The sequence below is a fragment of the Ambystoma mexicanum genome, chromosome 10 (genome assembly GCF_040938575.1).
Source record: "Ambystoma mexicanum isolate Mex_15411 chromosome 10, UKY_AmexF1_1, whole genome shotgun sequence".
In the NCBI taxonomy this organism is placed as follows: Eukaryota; Metazoa; Chordata; class Amphibia; order Caudata; family Ambystomatidae; genus Ambystoma; species Ambystoma mexicanum.
This window is the reverse complement of record NC_090932.1, coordinates 1,071,766,982-1,071,782,750: the sequence shown is the minus strand read 5'-3', so window position 1 is coordinate 1,071,782,750 and position 15,769 is coordinate 1,071,766,982. Positions and strand designations below refer to the sequence as shown.

Sequence of the window (15,769 nt, the reverse complement as noted above, 5' to 3'; positions counted from 1 at the left end):
GCTGCAATATTTCTTATCTGATCTTCTGATCAGATCGTCACCAAGACACGCATGTGTTACATTTTCTTACATGCCTTTATTGCTATTAAGATAAAGCAGCCTTCCAAGGCTTAAACTAATGCTGCCAATAAAGGAACGCTTAGGCCTGTGCCTGTGCTTCCACAGACCGCACCAAATCTATTGCACCTCTCTGATTTTGGTTCATGAGCACCCTATCATTCTGAGCCCCTTTTACTTGTCACTGGGGGTCCAGGTAACTTACTTTGGGCAGAAATGGGGAGGCCAAAGGGACCTGAACTACTTCAGATGTGGTTACTCCTTGAAGCCTATTCCAGTTCAATCTAAGTCAGTCACCTGCATTTTATCAATGGCTGACCCCCCCAAAGTGCTCCTATGCGCAATCTTTGCATTTTATTTTGTCCCCGAGAGACTACATGCACATGCCTCCTGATCTAAGACAGCATCATTAGCTTTCACAAACCATGTGCCCATTTCGGTGATCTGTTGGGCTGCCACTTGGTATGCAGTGATTTTAACGAATGAAAAATAACTAATTGAATTTTTCACGAACCTAAACGACCTAAAAAAATAATTTCGAATTTTTTAAAACTATATATATATATGCCTGGGAATAGTAGTTTTGGGGGTGGGGTAAAAGTATGATTAACAAAAAAAGCGGGTTGGATTGGGGGTTGTGGGAGGGCCGAGAACAACAAAAATATTTTGTTGATTTTAGGTATTTTGGGTTCGTTAAAAATTAATTCGTTGTTTTGTGATATGTTAAAATCACATGTAACCCTGCCACTCGGGCTCCTCCTTATTTGTTCTGTAAGCACTAGTCCCTAGACGTTTCTGCCAGGCGGGCACTTCCTTTGGCCAAGCGATAATGAACAGTTTATTCAGCTGAAGCCTTCTGTTACATGATTTACCACCTCCCCAGTTAATAATTTCTATGTAATCCTTCTCAGCAGTTTGGGAATGGGGGTGAGCCAATGGACAACAGAGTAACATAACACTACGTTCATGCTGTTTCAGGTGATCTTTCTGGCTCTCCCTCCTTCACAACTCTCACCCAGCAATCCCCTTGTGCATTTCACAGTGCTATCACACTACTACTTGTTGTGAAAACTATGGAATTAGTGATCTGGCCACTGGTGCTCGATATATGTGGTAGTGTTGCAACCAGGCTTGTAATGGAGGATTTGCATACTGGGATTCCAACTTGCAAGTTCTTTTGCTGATTTATGCTGCATTCATACATATTTGGAGTAGTTTTCCAGCCTAGCCTTTTGCATGTCCAGGCTTCCCCACAGGGTGGGAAGAAGGGAGGACCACAGGAGTTCCTGAATTAACAAAAATTGTTTTACTATTTCCACATTCCAATTTTGCCTTCTCGTAAGACATTTCTGATTTGTGTTAGTGGTCTCTTCCAATATGTATATTGCTCCGTTTTCTCTGAGCTCTGTAATCGGGTTATTAACCAAAGTGATGACAGATTCTCAATTTGTGGTCTGTGGAGTCCAATTTTCTTCAAGGAGTTCCCTTCCAATTTCCCAATCCCAACGTATCTTGTCATGAAGCAGGGTCAACATGGGACTGATGGAGAAGTTCAGGTTTTAAAAGTACTGATTTTATAAGGGATTGTTACACAAAGGGGCAACTAAAGAAAATGTAACTCCACCACAGTATCTTAGTCTTGAATTTCAACCAGTAAAATTGCTTGATCATCAAAGTCTCTTGGGTAAAATAAAACGTCTCTTTATCCAGGAAGTATTTGGATTTCCTACTTCTTTCCAGGGATGCCTTTAAGAGACACATGCTTCCTTCTCAGTCACTCTAACTTGCTGTTGTGTGTCCCTGCATTTCTTCCCTTGCTCTTCGGTCCATAGATTGGGTCTTCAGGAGTTGAGGACATCACTTTGTCTGGGTCTTTATGCTGCACGCCCCTGCACTTTAGGTCTGGATAGCGGCTGGGTGAGATGGAGATGTGTCCCAGAGTTTCCACTGTGGAGTTTGCCTTTTCAGCTTCTTTACAGATCGAACTACCTCTTGGGGGTCCTAGCTTTAGTCCACAATTTCCTGCCCTTGTCTACTCCTCAACTATTCGCAATGGTCCTGTACCTAAGGGGCCCTATTCTAGGTCCTCTGACTCTCCTTTCTCTCTTCACTATTCCTTGATGCCAGGCCACTCTTATCTCTACCCCTCCTCCACTCACACCCCTCATCGTTGGGCTGTGTCTGCTCCTTCCTCACTGCTCCTCAGAATCTTCCCTACAGTCTTGTCCTCCTCTCCTAACATCTTCAGCTGCCTCCTCTAGGATATCTTCCTTCTTCACCCATTCAGATCTTCTCTCACTCCTTTCTGCCTCTTCTTCACTCATCTTATTTCATTTATTTGCATTTGTAGAGCCCCCAAGCCTGGGGGCATCAGGGCGCTGTTTCATACATATTGCATTCATCTTAACAGAAAAAGGACAGTCAGCCAGGAGAGAAAGTTAACCAAAGAAAAAACACATTAAGGGGTGGGGGACAGCCGGCTGAGGGTAGAGGGCCTTGCTGCTAAACGGGGAAAGGGAAAGGAGGAAACCTGGGGGCAGTGGTCGAAGTGTACGAAAAGAAGTACTGGAACTATGTTCCCTGCTGGTCTGCCTCGCTCCCCACAAACCCCATCCCACCCACAATCCAAACACCCAAACAAACGCACCTGCTATTTATAGGAATGTGCAGTGCACTGAAGTGCAAGCTTCAACTTCTTCCTACACTTTTATTTTATAACTAAACCATTCCAGAACGGTTTGTTTTTAAAATATAAGTATAGGAACTGTGAAACTTAAAAATAAAAAGTATGGGAACACCACTCCCGCCCACTTCGACCTCAGCCTGAGGGTGAGGCTTGAAAGTTCCTGGTTGTAGGTAGTGTGGATGGCCGGTAGTTCTTAGACAAACAGACATGTTTTGAGTGCGTTGCAGAAAGGACGGTAGTTCGTTTCTGCTCTTAGTTCAGGCGGCAGAGCGTTCCAATGGGTGGCAGATACTGTGGGGAAACTGGCCCCTCCTGCTCTCATCTTCTTTACCTTTGGCAGGACTAGTCGGTCTGTCTGTGCAGTTCTCACTGGTCTGGACTAGTGGGGTTGTTCAATTTATCTGGCTGGGTACTTGTGGGGGCTGTGTTCGAGAGACAATTGTGAGTGGTTGGGGGGGTTTTGAAAATGATCCATTCTAGGACTGACACTTGGAAGTCTTTAAATAGGCCATGTTGAATCTGCCTTGAATGTTTTTGCTGGTGGATGCATCCCCCTCTTCTCTCCTCACCCCCTTTCTGGAGTTTTAGTCTCTCCTCTGTGACCAGAAGTTATTCTGTTAGCTGTGAATTCCTTTTGGGTGTGAAGTACAGAAAACAGTTTCTCTTGCATGTTTGATGTTGGGATTTGTCACACTAGCTTTAATAAAGGGAATTTGCTGCAGGTGCTGCAACCCCTTGACCCTGTCTTGCGATAAAATACTTCCACTCACGTGTGGAGAAAAGATGGACTAAAGTGAAAGTAGCTGAGAGGCTATAGTGGTGGGGAAAATCTAAGTATTGTATTGGTGAAGCAACCCATGCGAAGTCCTTAAAGTACTAAGCAGCTATTCTGGCGCAGCACAACTGCCGGGTATACGGCTGCAATTTATCCCAGTCACTTACTTGTACTTGTTTTTCAGCTGTATAAACACGCACATAAGCATGGCAAATTTGCCACGTTTTCTGCCACTGACGTCAAAAAACAGGAAAATGACTGAGTAACGCAGGAACTCCACTCTCACTGCCCCCATTATTATAGGATGTGACAAATGATATAACTAATCACCTCTTGCATTAATTTTAAAATACTGAATACTCTTTCTTCTGTCTAGGTACACCGGAGGAGAGAGGAATCCGAAAGTGGAAGAAAGGAACGGGCAAAGGGGGTCAAGATGTCGAAGGAATGGAGTCTTACGACTTCCCTTTCGGCATGAACTTTATCCGGAAGTATAAATGCTTCAGTTACTTGCCTATAAGTCCCACGTTTGCTGGTTACCCCTGGAAACGCTCACGGAAAAGCAGCCAGAGTCGGAGTCCAGACGACCAGTCCGAGGACACAGTATAACCCCGGCTCACAAGGCTTTGTTTGTAGTCCTAGTAACAGGTGTGTGTGTGCGCAGTTTCCTGTGCGTTAAAGTCGCGGGAAGAGACCTGTTTTTGTAGATCTGCATTTACATTTCAAGTGGCGGGGGCCGCTGCAGCCATGGTTTAAAAAAGTTTTTGTTTTGTAAATGGTGGTATTGAACAGTATCATCGTTTTTTAAATTATTAGTGACCTGATCTAAATCATCACTGGAGCGGATTGTGCTGGATTCACAGATGGAACTGCAGCTAGTTTACACACAGCCCCCGCTTTCTAAAAGCCACCGGCATCCTAAATAACGGGCTGATTGGGCACGGACAAAGCTGAGGCGCAACCCTATCCTTTCTTCCCTTTATATGGCTCCGTTATTGAGAGTCGTTTGTTTTGTTAGCAAGATATTTGCAAAAGAAGTGACATGAATATTTTCGGCGTGGGGGTTGTGGGCGTTAAATGGGGAGAACACAGATGCGAATTGTTAAATGACTGATATTGAAACTTGGTGTTTGGCACACGTTGTATATTACAGAAGTGTCTTTGTTCATTTCAGTATATATGTAAGCTCATAATCTATGTTCGTGACGTATTGCTGAAAGTACACCTACCCAGTAGATGTTACTGTGACCGTGTTCGTAACATATCTGAACAGTCCCACCAAACGGCTTTCATGCAATCTGCCATAATCAGTAGATTATTTATCTATGTGCATCAGGGTGTGCTCGTATGTGTCTATGTAGATACCCATCCCTGGTCGTCTAATAATTTGGACCATTAGCTATAGAGAGCTGCAACTTTAAAGAGATGGTCTGAGCACAGTACTGTTCTCCATTTTAACTACAATTAGCAAAACTTCGTAGAATGCAATGACGTTTTGCAGGGGACGAATGGTGCTTTGTTTTATAGGAAATATAAGTATTTTCTGTAGAAAGTAATGGGTTGAACCTATTTTGTAAAAACACTGGATTCTGCATGTTGCAGCTGAGGAGAAAAGTTATGTGCAAGAAACCCACTGCAAAAAGTGGACTTTGCACCATACTACCAAATTCCATCAAGGCTAATAAATGCATACGGCAGTGATCAATCAGAGGGATGTGAAAGATCCTGACGGGCCAGTGACATGACTACCAGTGTCCGCTCTAAGAAATGGCTACTCCTGTGTGCTTCACTGGTGCAAATATTTATTTAATGAACTCAAAAGTGTGGTCAATATAGACATTTCTTGTATTTGTGGGACATACAAACAGGATCATTCTTTGGGCACCCAAACGTAGACCGTGTATTATAGATGGCTGTTTCACAGCAGAAATATCTATTGTGTGCCACTTTACATATAATAGCAAGATACCTACATGTGTGTTCATGCAGCTGACATGCGCGTGTGCTCTTATCTTTGATTGCCACGCGATAATCGTGTCCGAACACCACTGCAGCAAGATGGCGCTGCTGACCTGGCTGTCATTTTGGACTTTCTTTGGCAATTGTTCAGTGTTTGTTAAGAAGGATGATTGATTTTAGGGGAAAAGTTTTATTTCAGGCTTACACCAGGTAGTGTTACAAGTGAGGGTGGGTGTCTAGTTCTCTCTCTGATGCTGAGGAGATTGGACTGGATTTTTATTTTTGGCCCTCTATGATCTAGTAAGAATTTCTTGTCGTGAACCAGGACATAAACGAGCCCTGAAACGTTCTTTTGAATACATAATTGGGGGCATTATATGCTGACATAGCACAAGAAATCTGGGAAATCTTGGTATGATCGTTCCACAATGTCTGCTGTTGGGCAGGCCACAATACATCTTGCCTGTATGCATCCTCCATATATGGTCATCTTGTATCATGTGGCCTGTGGTTACATGTCTTTATATCGAAGTAATTCATAACGAATACACATATATCGAATCTTTTATCTTGAAAACATTTATAGTGAATGCATTTTATTTTTGGGGGGGTTCCCTCCCAACCCCCGTTTCCCACCCCTAAAAACCCATCCCGACTGTTTCCCAAAAATATTTAACCCTTTACCCCCACCCTAAATATATTCACTGTAAAGGTTTTCAATATAAAATATTCAATATATGGGCATTCAATATAAAGGAGTCGATATAAACACTTATACCGTGGCCTATTACACTTCTGCAACACAATACCCAGAGTTATTGTTTCAAACCACAAACTCTGTTCTCGTGACGCAATTGGATCTGCCAGCGATGACCGTGCACTGAGCTGCTGAGTGTGTAAACGTTTTTTCAGCGTAAAATACTTGGGTGTGGTCTGTACCCCATGTACTTGACTGCTTATTTAGATAATGGCCCTCATTACAAGTTGGCGCTAAACTCAGCAGTAATTGCTCTGGTGTTGATTCCACTGTGAAATTAGGACACATTTGCTCGGATCCTTAATTCTTCAGAGTGGTAAAAGTGCCGATAATTCTGTGACTACCACATTTCCACTTAACGTTGTACGTGTAATGAGGCCCATTGTGTTGCTAGAGTCAGTGCCTCTGTCCAGACTTCGAGTGCAATGTCTGTGTGCTGAGTCTCTTTACTGAAGATTGCCACTTGAGAGAGTAGGGTATGTCAATGGCATTGTCAGTCACTTGGTGCACCATTCTCATCTTTCTAAAATAGTCTCTACTATGATTATTTTTCATCTCCTTTTCCTTTGGAAGTTAAATGTCCAATATGTATCAGAAATGTACATTCTCATGTGTACATCGCTGTTCACATTCCCAAAATGCACAATCCTTGCTCCTCGGAAAAAACTGAAACTGGCTGTGCCGTAGCCTTGTAAGCTAGATGATGCAGTGTGTTTGTCCTTCCTGTATATCTTTTCCACAAGCATCACATGGACCCTTTAGTTATTTTCTTTTCCGGAAAGACATATTCAGCTTTTCACTGAATCTAATTTAGTCCAAAGTGCATTGTCATCTTAGCTATTCTGCCAGTTTTATCTTATGATCCAAGGAGAAAGCACAGCTTTGTGTTATCCTCAGCCAGGGTTTAAACCATCAGATCTCCATCATGACAGACATATTTTGGGTTGAAGAGCTTTTATGTGTTATCAAAACACAAGTCTTTGATCAGGGGACAGGGAGTACTATGTTGGCGTGTTGTAGCTTAGAGACGACCTTCTCCTCTGCTCACTGCCAATCCTTTGAAGCCCCTTGTTTGCCCCCTTTCACCTCGAGAACGTTGAGTCTGACAGTAGGGGGGAACCAGCAGTTCCTTAATGCCCCCACACAGTCAGACATCCAGTCACATGTCATTATCTCAAGTCTGCCTATTTGCTAATTCATAATTATTATTATTATTATTATTATAATGCCAAATGTCAATAGTATGCGTCCTTTTGGTTCCACGCCACGGCTCATTCCTTTGTCAACTTTTTAGAAGGATTCTTATATGATGTGCCTGAGCAATCTAAACAAGTATTAGAAAAATCATTCTCTAGCAAGACTTTACAAGCATTCTGAGAACCTCATCCTGGGCCTGACGGATTAGGTTCCCAGGCATCATTTTAATAGCTATTTGTGGGACCTCAAACTGCAGGAGTTCAGACTCCCTGCCCAGGAAAAGCACTTTTCTTTGTTACAGCGATATGTTACATCTGCCAGGTTATCATCCTTGTATGCATTCTACAAGCCCTGTTTTCTGCGTGTGCAATCAAGGAAAGTCCTTAACGAACCACTCACCTAATGCCTGAACTAGCATGAAGTATTTTTATTCTCCAATTCCCTCATTGGCAATAAAACCCCACAAGTTGGATGTTGAATGTCACTATAGGATGCAGTAAGGAAATGCTCTTCATCCATGTTAACTTTGGGGCTCCTAGTACCAGAACTCTCTTGCATTACTCGCTTTCTCGTCCATCCTGGCCAAGCTATTGCCATGGTAGTATGGACTGTATTTCCACATTTTGATCTGGACAGGTCTAGCAGACATAAGTGGCACATGGACAAACAGAAGATGTTCTCGCATGTAAATGCTGAGGCACAGTTTTCAGCCCAGCCACAAGGGACACTGGTTTCCACTAGTTCTCAGTGTGAGAAACCTATGAACTAGTATTAATAACTGTATTATTGATTAGTATTTGTTTTTTAATTCCTCTCGGGTGGTGGTATGCATAGCTCCATTGTTTTCATTGAGCTGGCATGTGTTAAACCTCTAGAATGTCATAAGAGTACTGTAGGAGTTTGTGTAATCAGAGGTTGATAATATCTGTTTAAAAAGTAATTGAATCTTCATTTAGCATATGTGCATTTTGTCACTGTTTTATCCTGTGCCTATGGCAAGGGTTATTTTAAATTAGACACCATTTCCCTAAAGATTATGAAAAAACTCTGTAGCTTGTAAAGTGCACAGTTAGCATTTCACAGTTATGATCTTAAGCGTCCAATCTGCCTCACACTTGTATAATGTGTTCTCTTGTTCTCTTTCCTTGAATTTCTACTATGTGTCTGCACCAAGGACACAGCAGTGGCTTGTGTTTGGCAATGGGACCGTAGTTGGTTGCACTGGTTAGACCCCAAATTTCAGTCCTTTATTATTGGCAAAGCATTCCTTGTTTATGAATCCAGTTGCTGATTCGGGTCACATTTTAATGTGGTCATTTTGGGCTTTCAGATGCTCTGTAAATAAAAAGGATGGTGACGGAAACGGGGCACATGGTGGATTGATGAGATTTGTCCCTATTGCCTAAAATCGGGGACACGCCGTCACTCATGAAGGCAGTATGCTTTGAACCAGGAGGGGAAGTAGATGTGGTTGCTGAACGAGCCGAGGTTGACATCCCGCAGAGTCCTTGAAATGGCAAGTTCAGCTACCCTTGAGTGTCTTCCCCCCTGTTCAGTTGTGGTGTGGTACAAGTTCAGCATTAGATTAGGGCTTGAAGTGGAGTTATTTCAATTATTTAACAGTAGATTCCAGGACTAGACAGATCGTCAAACGTTTCTTTAGTCTTCGCCTCTGCATACTCCAGGATGCCCTGACCACTCATCTTTCAGTCCACAATCCTGAAACCTTTGGTACGGGTGGTCCTACAGTGACAAGCTCAATCCCCATGATAACCGTCTGTTCCCCAGGGAAAGCTTTTCCCTGTCCTTGTTGGCATTTATGTATCTAAATTATTAGAATGTTCACATGTTTCTAAATCTGTTCTCATATTTTGGAACTCTGCTGCATAAAGGTGCCTCTGCCATTTTCCAGTTGGCAAGCTTTGACCCTGGAAGGCTAAGAATAGTGTTTTTAAACCAATAAATCCTTTTTCATATCTGTTGGGTAATTTTATCATCTTGCCAACTAGAAGGAAACTGGCACTGGTGGGAGAAACATATGGGATTATAGCAGTCAAGACAGTGATTATTCGTTCACATTGGTGCTGATTCATGTTATTCCTGCAGTTCAACCATGTAGAGCACTATACAGTTAATTCTGACATGCCATCCTTTGTATGATGCAGTTGTGCAAATGTGTTGCTTGTTTGCTTTCCATCAATAACCTGAGTTTTTATGCCCAAAGCCAGCTGTTAGTATGAAATCGGTTTTGTCAACACATTGAGGGATCCTTGCATTCATTGGAAATGAAATGGCACCAGCATAGTCTTTGTTCCATATTGGCATGTGGTCTTAATCATGCCACCTACAGCCTTTTGATCATGATCTGGTTCAGACCAGCCCACCAAGCCTACTTAAACGGCAGGTAGTATGTTAGTGGGAATTATTAAACTCATTGATATCAAGCACGGTTTGCCTTATTCATTGCCTCCTTAGGTCTGTGTGACGATGGACTGACACATTTTCCACAGGAAGTGAAGTTATTTCAACCAGATTCGGAGTATTATTATATGCAGTAGGTCACTACTGACCCCCTTCTGTATGTGGACATTTGTATCTAGCGTGCATTGTTAATGACAGTGTGGTCAAAAGGTCAGATTTGTTAAAGATTTAGAATGCCACCCTTTTGGCAGTTTAAGGTACCTGTTGTAATCTGTGGCAGCAATGATTTGGCACTACGAATGAGGCCTATTTCATGTTTTAAAGATCAATATCTTGGATTACAGATTAGTAGTGGCAGTATTTCCTTACAAATAAAGTAGCAATTCTTATTGACCCTGCCTGTGTTGGAATAACCGCTGGGAAAGAGCAACCGTATTTTGTTTAACCTAGTTCTCTTTGGAGCCTAAAGCAGGCCTGGGATGGTTGTGTTACAGCATTTTCTAACTGCACTCGTGTTTTCTTGCAGACCTCAGAATGCGGCAGTGTTAACAAAATCACTGCTCTTTGCAGCTAAGGGTCCATTTACACACAGCAGGGGAAATGGTCCAGAAGATGCAGTGTCACTTCCACTGTTAAAACAATTGATCTCGATTTAGGTGTCTTTAACATTGACTACTTTGTAAGAGCCCTCTGATGCTTTTCGTATGAAACTTGCAGCTGGCTGCTCCCAGCGTTTTATTGGGTAATCATTACAGTTATACATTTTCCCAATTACTTTATTGCTGGAGTATCTTTTAACCGATGGAGGAATACACATGATGGTGTCACCAGAGTGTGATGCTTTTGTCTCCTGGTCAAAGGGGCCCAGGAGCGTGGCACATTTGAATTCGTTTTACAAATAAGAAGAGCAGGTTTTATGGTGGCCGGATTTTAAAAGTTGCAAAGTAGATCATATTTAAACAAAAGTGTGAAGTGTACTTTTAGAGGTTGCAGAGAACCCATTTAAAGTCCACACTATTAACTTTGTAGCTGCCCTTGATCGGTTACACGGGTTACACCATACTGCCACAGTGAAATATGGGTAAATAGATTGACAGTATTTTATATGCTCTTCAACGGTAAACCTCAGGAAATTGGTCCTTTTTGTGTCGGTTTGTTTTTGCACAGCTCTGCCGGGCAGATGTCTGGTTATGATCAAGCTATGCTGGCCTCAGCTCTTTTCCTTGCCCCATTAACTAAACGATCAGCTCCAGATAGGAGATGTCAATGCCATCCTTCTTTGCAGCCTTTATAAAAGTTGTTTCGTTTCTTGAGGGGTTGGCTTGAATATTGCTTAACAGTTGTCCAATGTATGCTTCTAGGTAATGCCATGTGATGGGCATATCATTCTATACTATTGTTGCCCCCTCTGTGCGCCCAACATACCCTGCCACAAAAGTACTAATGTAATCTTCGATTTCCGATTGCTACATCCTCTTACGCTGTCCTGTTGCAGTTTTAACATTCCTGGACTCCTGCTAAAGTTTGAATATTACTGAAATACAATTCAAGACATTACAGTATTCTAGTAGTAATGCAGGATTTTCTCTCAGTATTCATGATGTGTCCATTAGCTCTTACCATCCCCATGTTGGGTATTAATAATTGCCCTTCTGCTAGAATACTACTTATGTCAGTGTGGCAAGAAAGTTATTTACCGGTAGTCCTAGTCCTCAAAACCTGCAGGCTTTCAAACATTCACATAATCCCCACTGTTAAACTAGCTCCTCGTCTAATGTGTATGCTAAGCTTCTGGTGCAAGCTGACTGGATTGAGTGACTGATAAATCTCCCTTGTTCAAACAAGACGGCCATTCCCTAAGACTTGACAGTGAAGGGGTTTCCTGAGCCGTCAACTAGGTGTGACTTACAGGGGTTTTGTCTTAAGGAACTGATCATTTGTTTTTATTATTGTCACTAGTGTAGGATAGGCACACTATTGTAGGAGCTTGCAAATGTTCTGAAGTTGGTAAATCTGTATCTTGTTTTTTCTGTGGTAATTGGGGAAACCACACTCTTCTCTCACCCCCAATCAAAAAATATATTTTTGGTGATCTCTAAGGATGTTATCACCAGCCTGGTTCGGGAGTCTGTTTTTCAGGAGAACTGTATATCTAAAATAAAATCTACTTATGGGTAGAGTCCGCTGTTCGGATGGGTGACGTATCGGTCCTTCCTGATCTATAGACCATGAACACTTATGCGGAAAATAGATTTTAGGGTAGGAAATCTTTCCAGCGAGGGAAAATAAGAAGTAGATTGAAATAGAACTCACATCACCAAAATATGTTAACTCTGTCCTCTTTGATGAGCGCTTTGCAAACAATCTCCTTTAGTCGCCCATTACATGGGTTATATGGCTAAGTTTGCATTTTTCCATTGGATTCAAAATGCACAATTCATAAGAATATTGTTCTATGAGGTTAATGTTTTCAACCATTGGGAAATGTGCGCTAAAACAAACCCACTGTTATCTCGTAGTATTAAAAATGCACAATGGTTTACCTTGTATTTATTGACCTGCAGTCCGGAAGATCTAAGATCTTTGACCACCAGTCTTGTCTGTGGCACCAGAAATCTCAGTGGCATTATCGCACATGGTGAATTCTTAGCCTGTTCATCTCAGTAAAGAAAGGTCTTTGGATGTGCCCAGTGACGTCATCATACTTTGACTTTTTGTGTTTTCAAGTTGACAGTATACGAAAATACAGATTATCTTGATAGCGGTTTCAGAATGTTGAACTGCCTTAAAGACCTCAACTGAGGATCCACCCAGAAAATGCTTCAAATGACTCACTTGTGTTTAAAGACTGTGGCACTTGATACATGTTCTGCCATCACCTGTCATGCTTTTGTGGCATGGTACCTGCTCTGTGAATGTTTTGGAGGAGGGAATAGAATATGTTGTTCATTAGTGTGATTCACTGTAGATTTTTCATTGCAAATATACACTCTGGCCACAGGCTGAGGATCATGGAGTAGAGTTGCACCCCAACATCTGTTTTCTGTCACATCTGTCATATAAAAGGGGCTTTTCTGAGATTATCCCATTTTCCAAGTATTACTGAAATTGTTGTGTGTATTATAAGCTTCGAGCATCGCAACCAGCAATGACTGATGTACCGTTTACTTCTGAAGCACTTTACCTTATCCGGCTGAGGCATACTTTGTCTTTTGAATTTTCTTGGTCTGACTTTTTTTGTTCTTTGCAAAGAAAAGGAGAGTGTAGCCCCTACTCGCATCACCCACACATACATTCCGATTTATGTACGGTATCTACTTATTTTGTCACTGTGCCATTCGTAGTGATGAATAGCAGACATATATTTGAAAAAGCTTTTTGTCCATAATTGGCATTTGTGCCGACATTTCCAAGATGTATTTTTTTGTTTTGTCATTGATCATTAAATTATTCTGCTGTCTTTTTCTTTTGTGGCATGTCCCGAACAAAACGACTTCTGAACTTGTGAGATTTCATTTGTTTGTTTTTGTTCGGCTGTTCCAAAGTTGTTTATTTGTTGCTGTAAATTTGTTAGTTATAATGCAAGTTTTGTTTTTGACAGATGTGATTCTTCATTTTTTTAAAGAAATGGTCATATTTTTTTCTAACATGGCTTTATTAAACATTTAAATATTTAAAAATGTAATATTTGGACCAGATGTTGTGAATAATAGTAGAAATAAAACTATTTTATTCTGTATTTTTAAAGCTGTTGGATATAAATAAAATTGAATTATGGATGCTGCTGTAGTGTCTTCTGTGTTTTATTGTTCTTGGGTGTTTTAAGGTTCTCCTAGAGTTAACTTGGAGGTACAGTATAAACATCTTTAGCACAATTTGGCTTGTTTGCAGGACAGTTGATCTCAAAAGAAATGCCTTTCTCTCCATACCCTACCTCGCACCTTAATTCAATATGCTATTTCTTGCAATTTAGCTCATTGGATTAGTGTGTGTTGCAGAGATGTGTATAACTGCCTTTTATGACAGATTTGAATCTTGTCAGTGGGCATTATGTTTCTGAAGACGATGAATGAGAATTGTTGAATTGACTAAGGATATCTGTTAGTACGAGAGCAATATACATAAAATATCATATCATATATATCAGGAAGCAAAATTGAATGTGCAGTGTGTACTATATAATTTCAAGTTTCAGCCTGACTGATTTGTGGAGTATAACGTCTGATTTTCTTACTGGTACTACAAACGACTTCCTGAAGGAATGAGGCACTATAGGCACCAGGAAGCTGCTCTTACTATATCATGCACTGTGGTCAGGTGAGCTCTTCACTAAAGGTTTCATCACTCACCTGGGAGCTGGTGGTTTGAGCTCAGACTTCCCTTAGTCCTAAAACTGTAGGTCACCAAGGGACTACATTTTATTGACATACTAAGATCCCCCTCTCCCCTGCAGAGAGATTTCTACAAATCCCAGTTTCTTCCTGCCAAAAACAAGTCTTGCTGTTACAGAGAGCCTTCATGGTCGTGTGCAGCCACAAAGTCCTACCTGCAATGTAAGAATTGGGAGGGGGTATTAAAAACCATCTGGTGGCTTGAAATCAAAGATCCACAGGAGGGAAATACCTTCTGGAAATCCACCTCTCCTGGTCTGACTTTGTGGACCCTAGAATCAAATACATTCTAGAGGCCTGCAAACTAGCAACTTTCTGCAGTAGAATGAAAAATAGATTAGATATAAAACTACTTAAATGAATGCAAGATTCCTTCTATCAAAATCACTCCACCCAGTTTTTATTAGGAAGGTGATCATGGTTGGAATCCCTCTGTTCTTTTTAAGTAGAATTTCGGCAATTTTGTTTTGGAAGTTTTCATGACGGGAAATACATTTTGCCAAATTAAAATTAAAAAATGTAAGTTTGTTTGCAGTAAATGAATGGCACAAAATAGGTTTTGTGGTTTTCAAAACCCTCAAAACTATTTTAAAAAGCCTGCCTACGGACTGCTGCTGAAGATTTTCACAGCAAAAGCGTTTCTTTTGGTTTGCTAAGGCAAATCTGCAAACAGCTTTATCGGCAGCTTTAAAAAAATTGCTGAAAAATCCTGCCAAAACCATTTGTGGTGTAATTTATCAGCAAAATATGTGAAAAATGTAAATATTTTTAGACCAGAGTTTTACGCTTAGTTTGCTGCTCAATCCCACAAATTAGTTCTTCTCTGCAAACTAATTGAAAACTGTTTACACAAATATCTGGGTGGGATAGCTCAGCGGCAGCGTGCTCACCTTGGAAGCAAGACGACACGGAGCAACACAGGTTTGATCCTCGGGTCCGCACTTAGAAACCTCTGGGTATTAAGCAGGTTATAAATCACTTCTTATATTAATGTTCCATTAATATTGCTGATCTGATGACCCGCAAATCTGTTTCCTTGCAGGATTGTTTTAAAGCAATTAAATGAAAATAAGTTCATAAAGAGAAAAACAGTGAATTTTGCCCAATTTACGCCTTAGTAAATTTTAATTTAGCACACCCCATGTTCCCAAGTAAGCCTAGCTTCCCTTAGAAGTTTGGGAGTGTGCTTCCTAGTACAGTGTCCTCTTATTTCATGTTTGTAAATCGTGAGGCTATACAGATTGACCCCCACTCAATTGGGAACTCAAACGGTTTGTCTGGCAAACATTTGTCAAGAGGGCATTCACGCAGTTCAACCTCTGCCAACATAAATAAAACAAAATGTTTCCAAATACTCCCTCAAGTGAGCTTGAGTCGAGGATTTCTCTATGAACAATGACTAGTGAATATTTGGATGAAAAATCTGCGGGTGGAATAACTCAGAAGGTGCATTTCTCCTGTAACTGCTCGCATCGTAAAGAACAACAAAAACAGTCTTACTGAGACACCACTTTGACCCGTAATGG

General features: G+C 41.2%; 1 protein-coding gene across 1 annotated transcript in view; it reads left to right on the top strand.

Moving 5' to 3' along the window:
* Nucleotides 1-13,636, top strand: part of SLC23A2 (solute carrier family 23 member 2) — a 1,453,080-nt gene extending 1,439,444 nt beyond the window's left edge. The window contains exon 17 of the mRNA XM_069618873.1: nucleotides 3,895-13,636. Within this exon, the coding sequence (XP_069474974.1) occupies nucleotides 3,895-4,127 (233 nt within the window). The 3' untranslated portion in view covers nucleotides 4,128-13,636. The remainder of the gene's footprint in view (nucleotides 1-3,894) is intronic.
* Nucleotides 13,637-15,769: the final 2,133 nt, after the last annotated feature.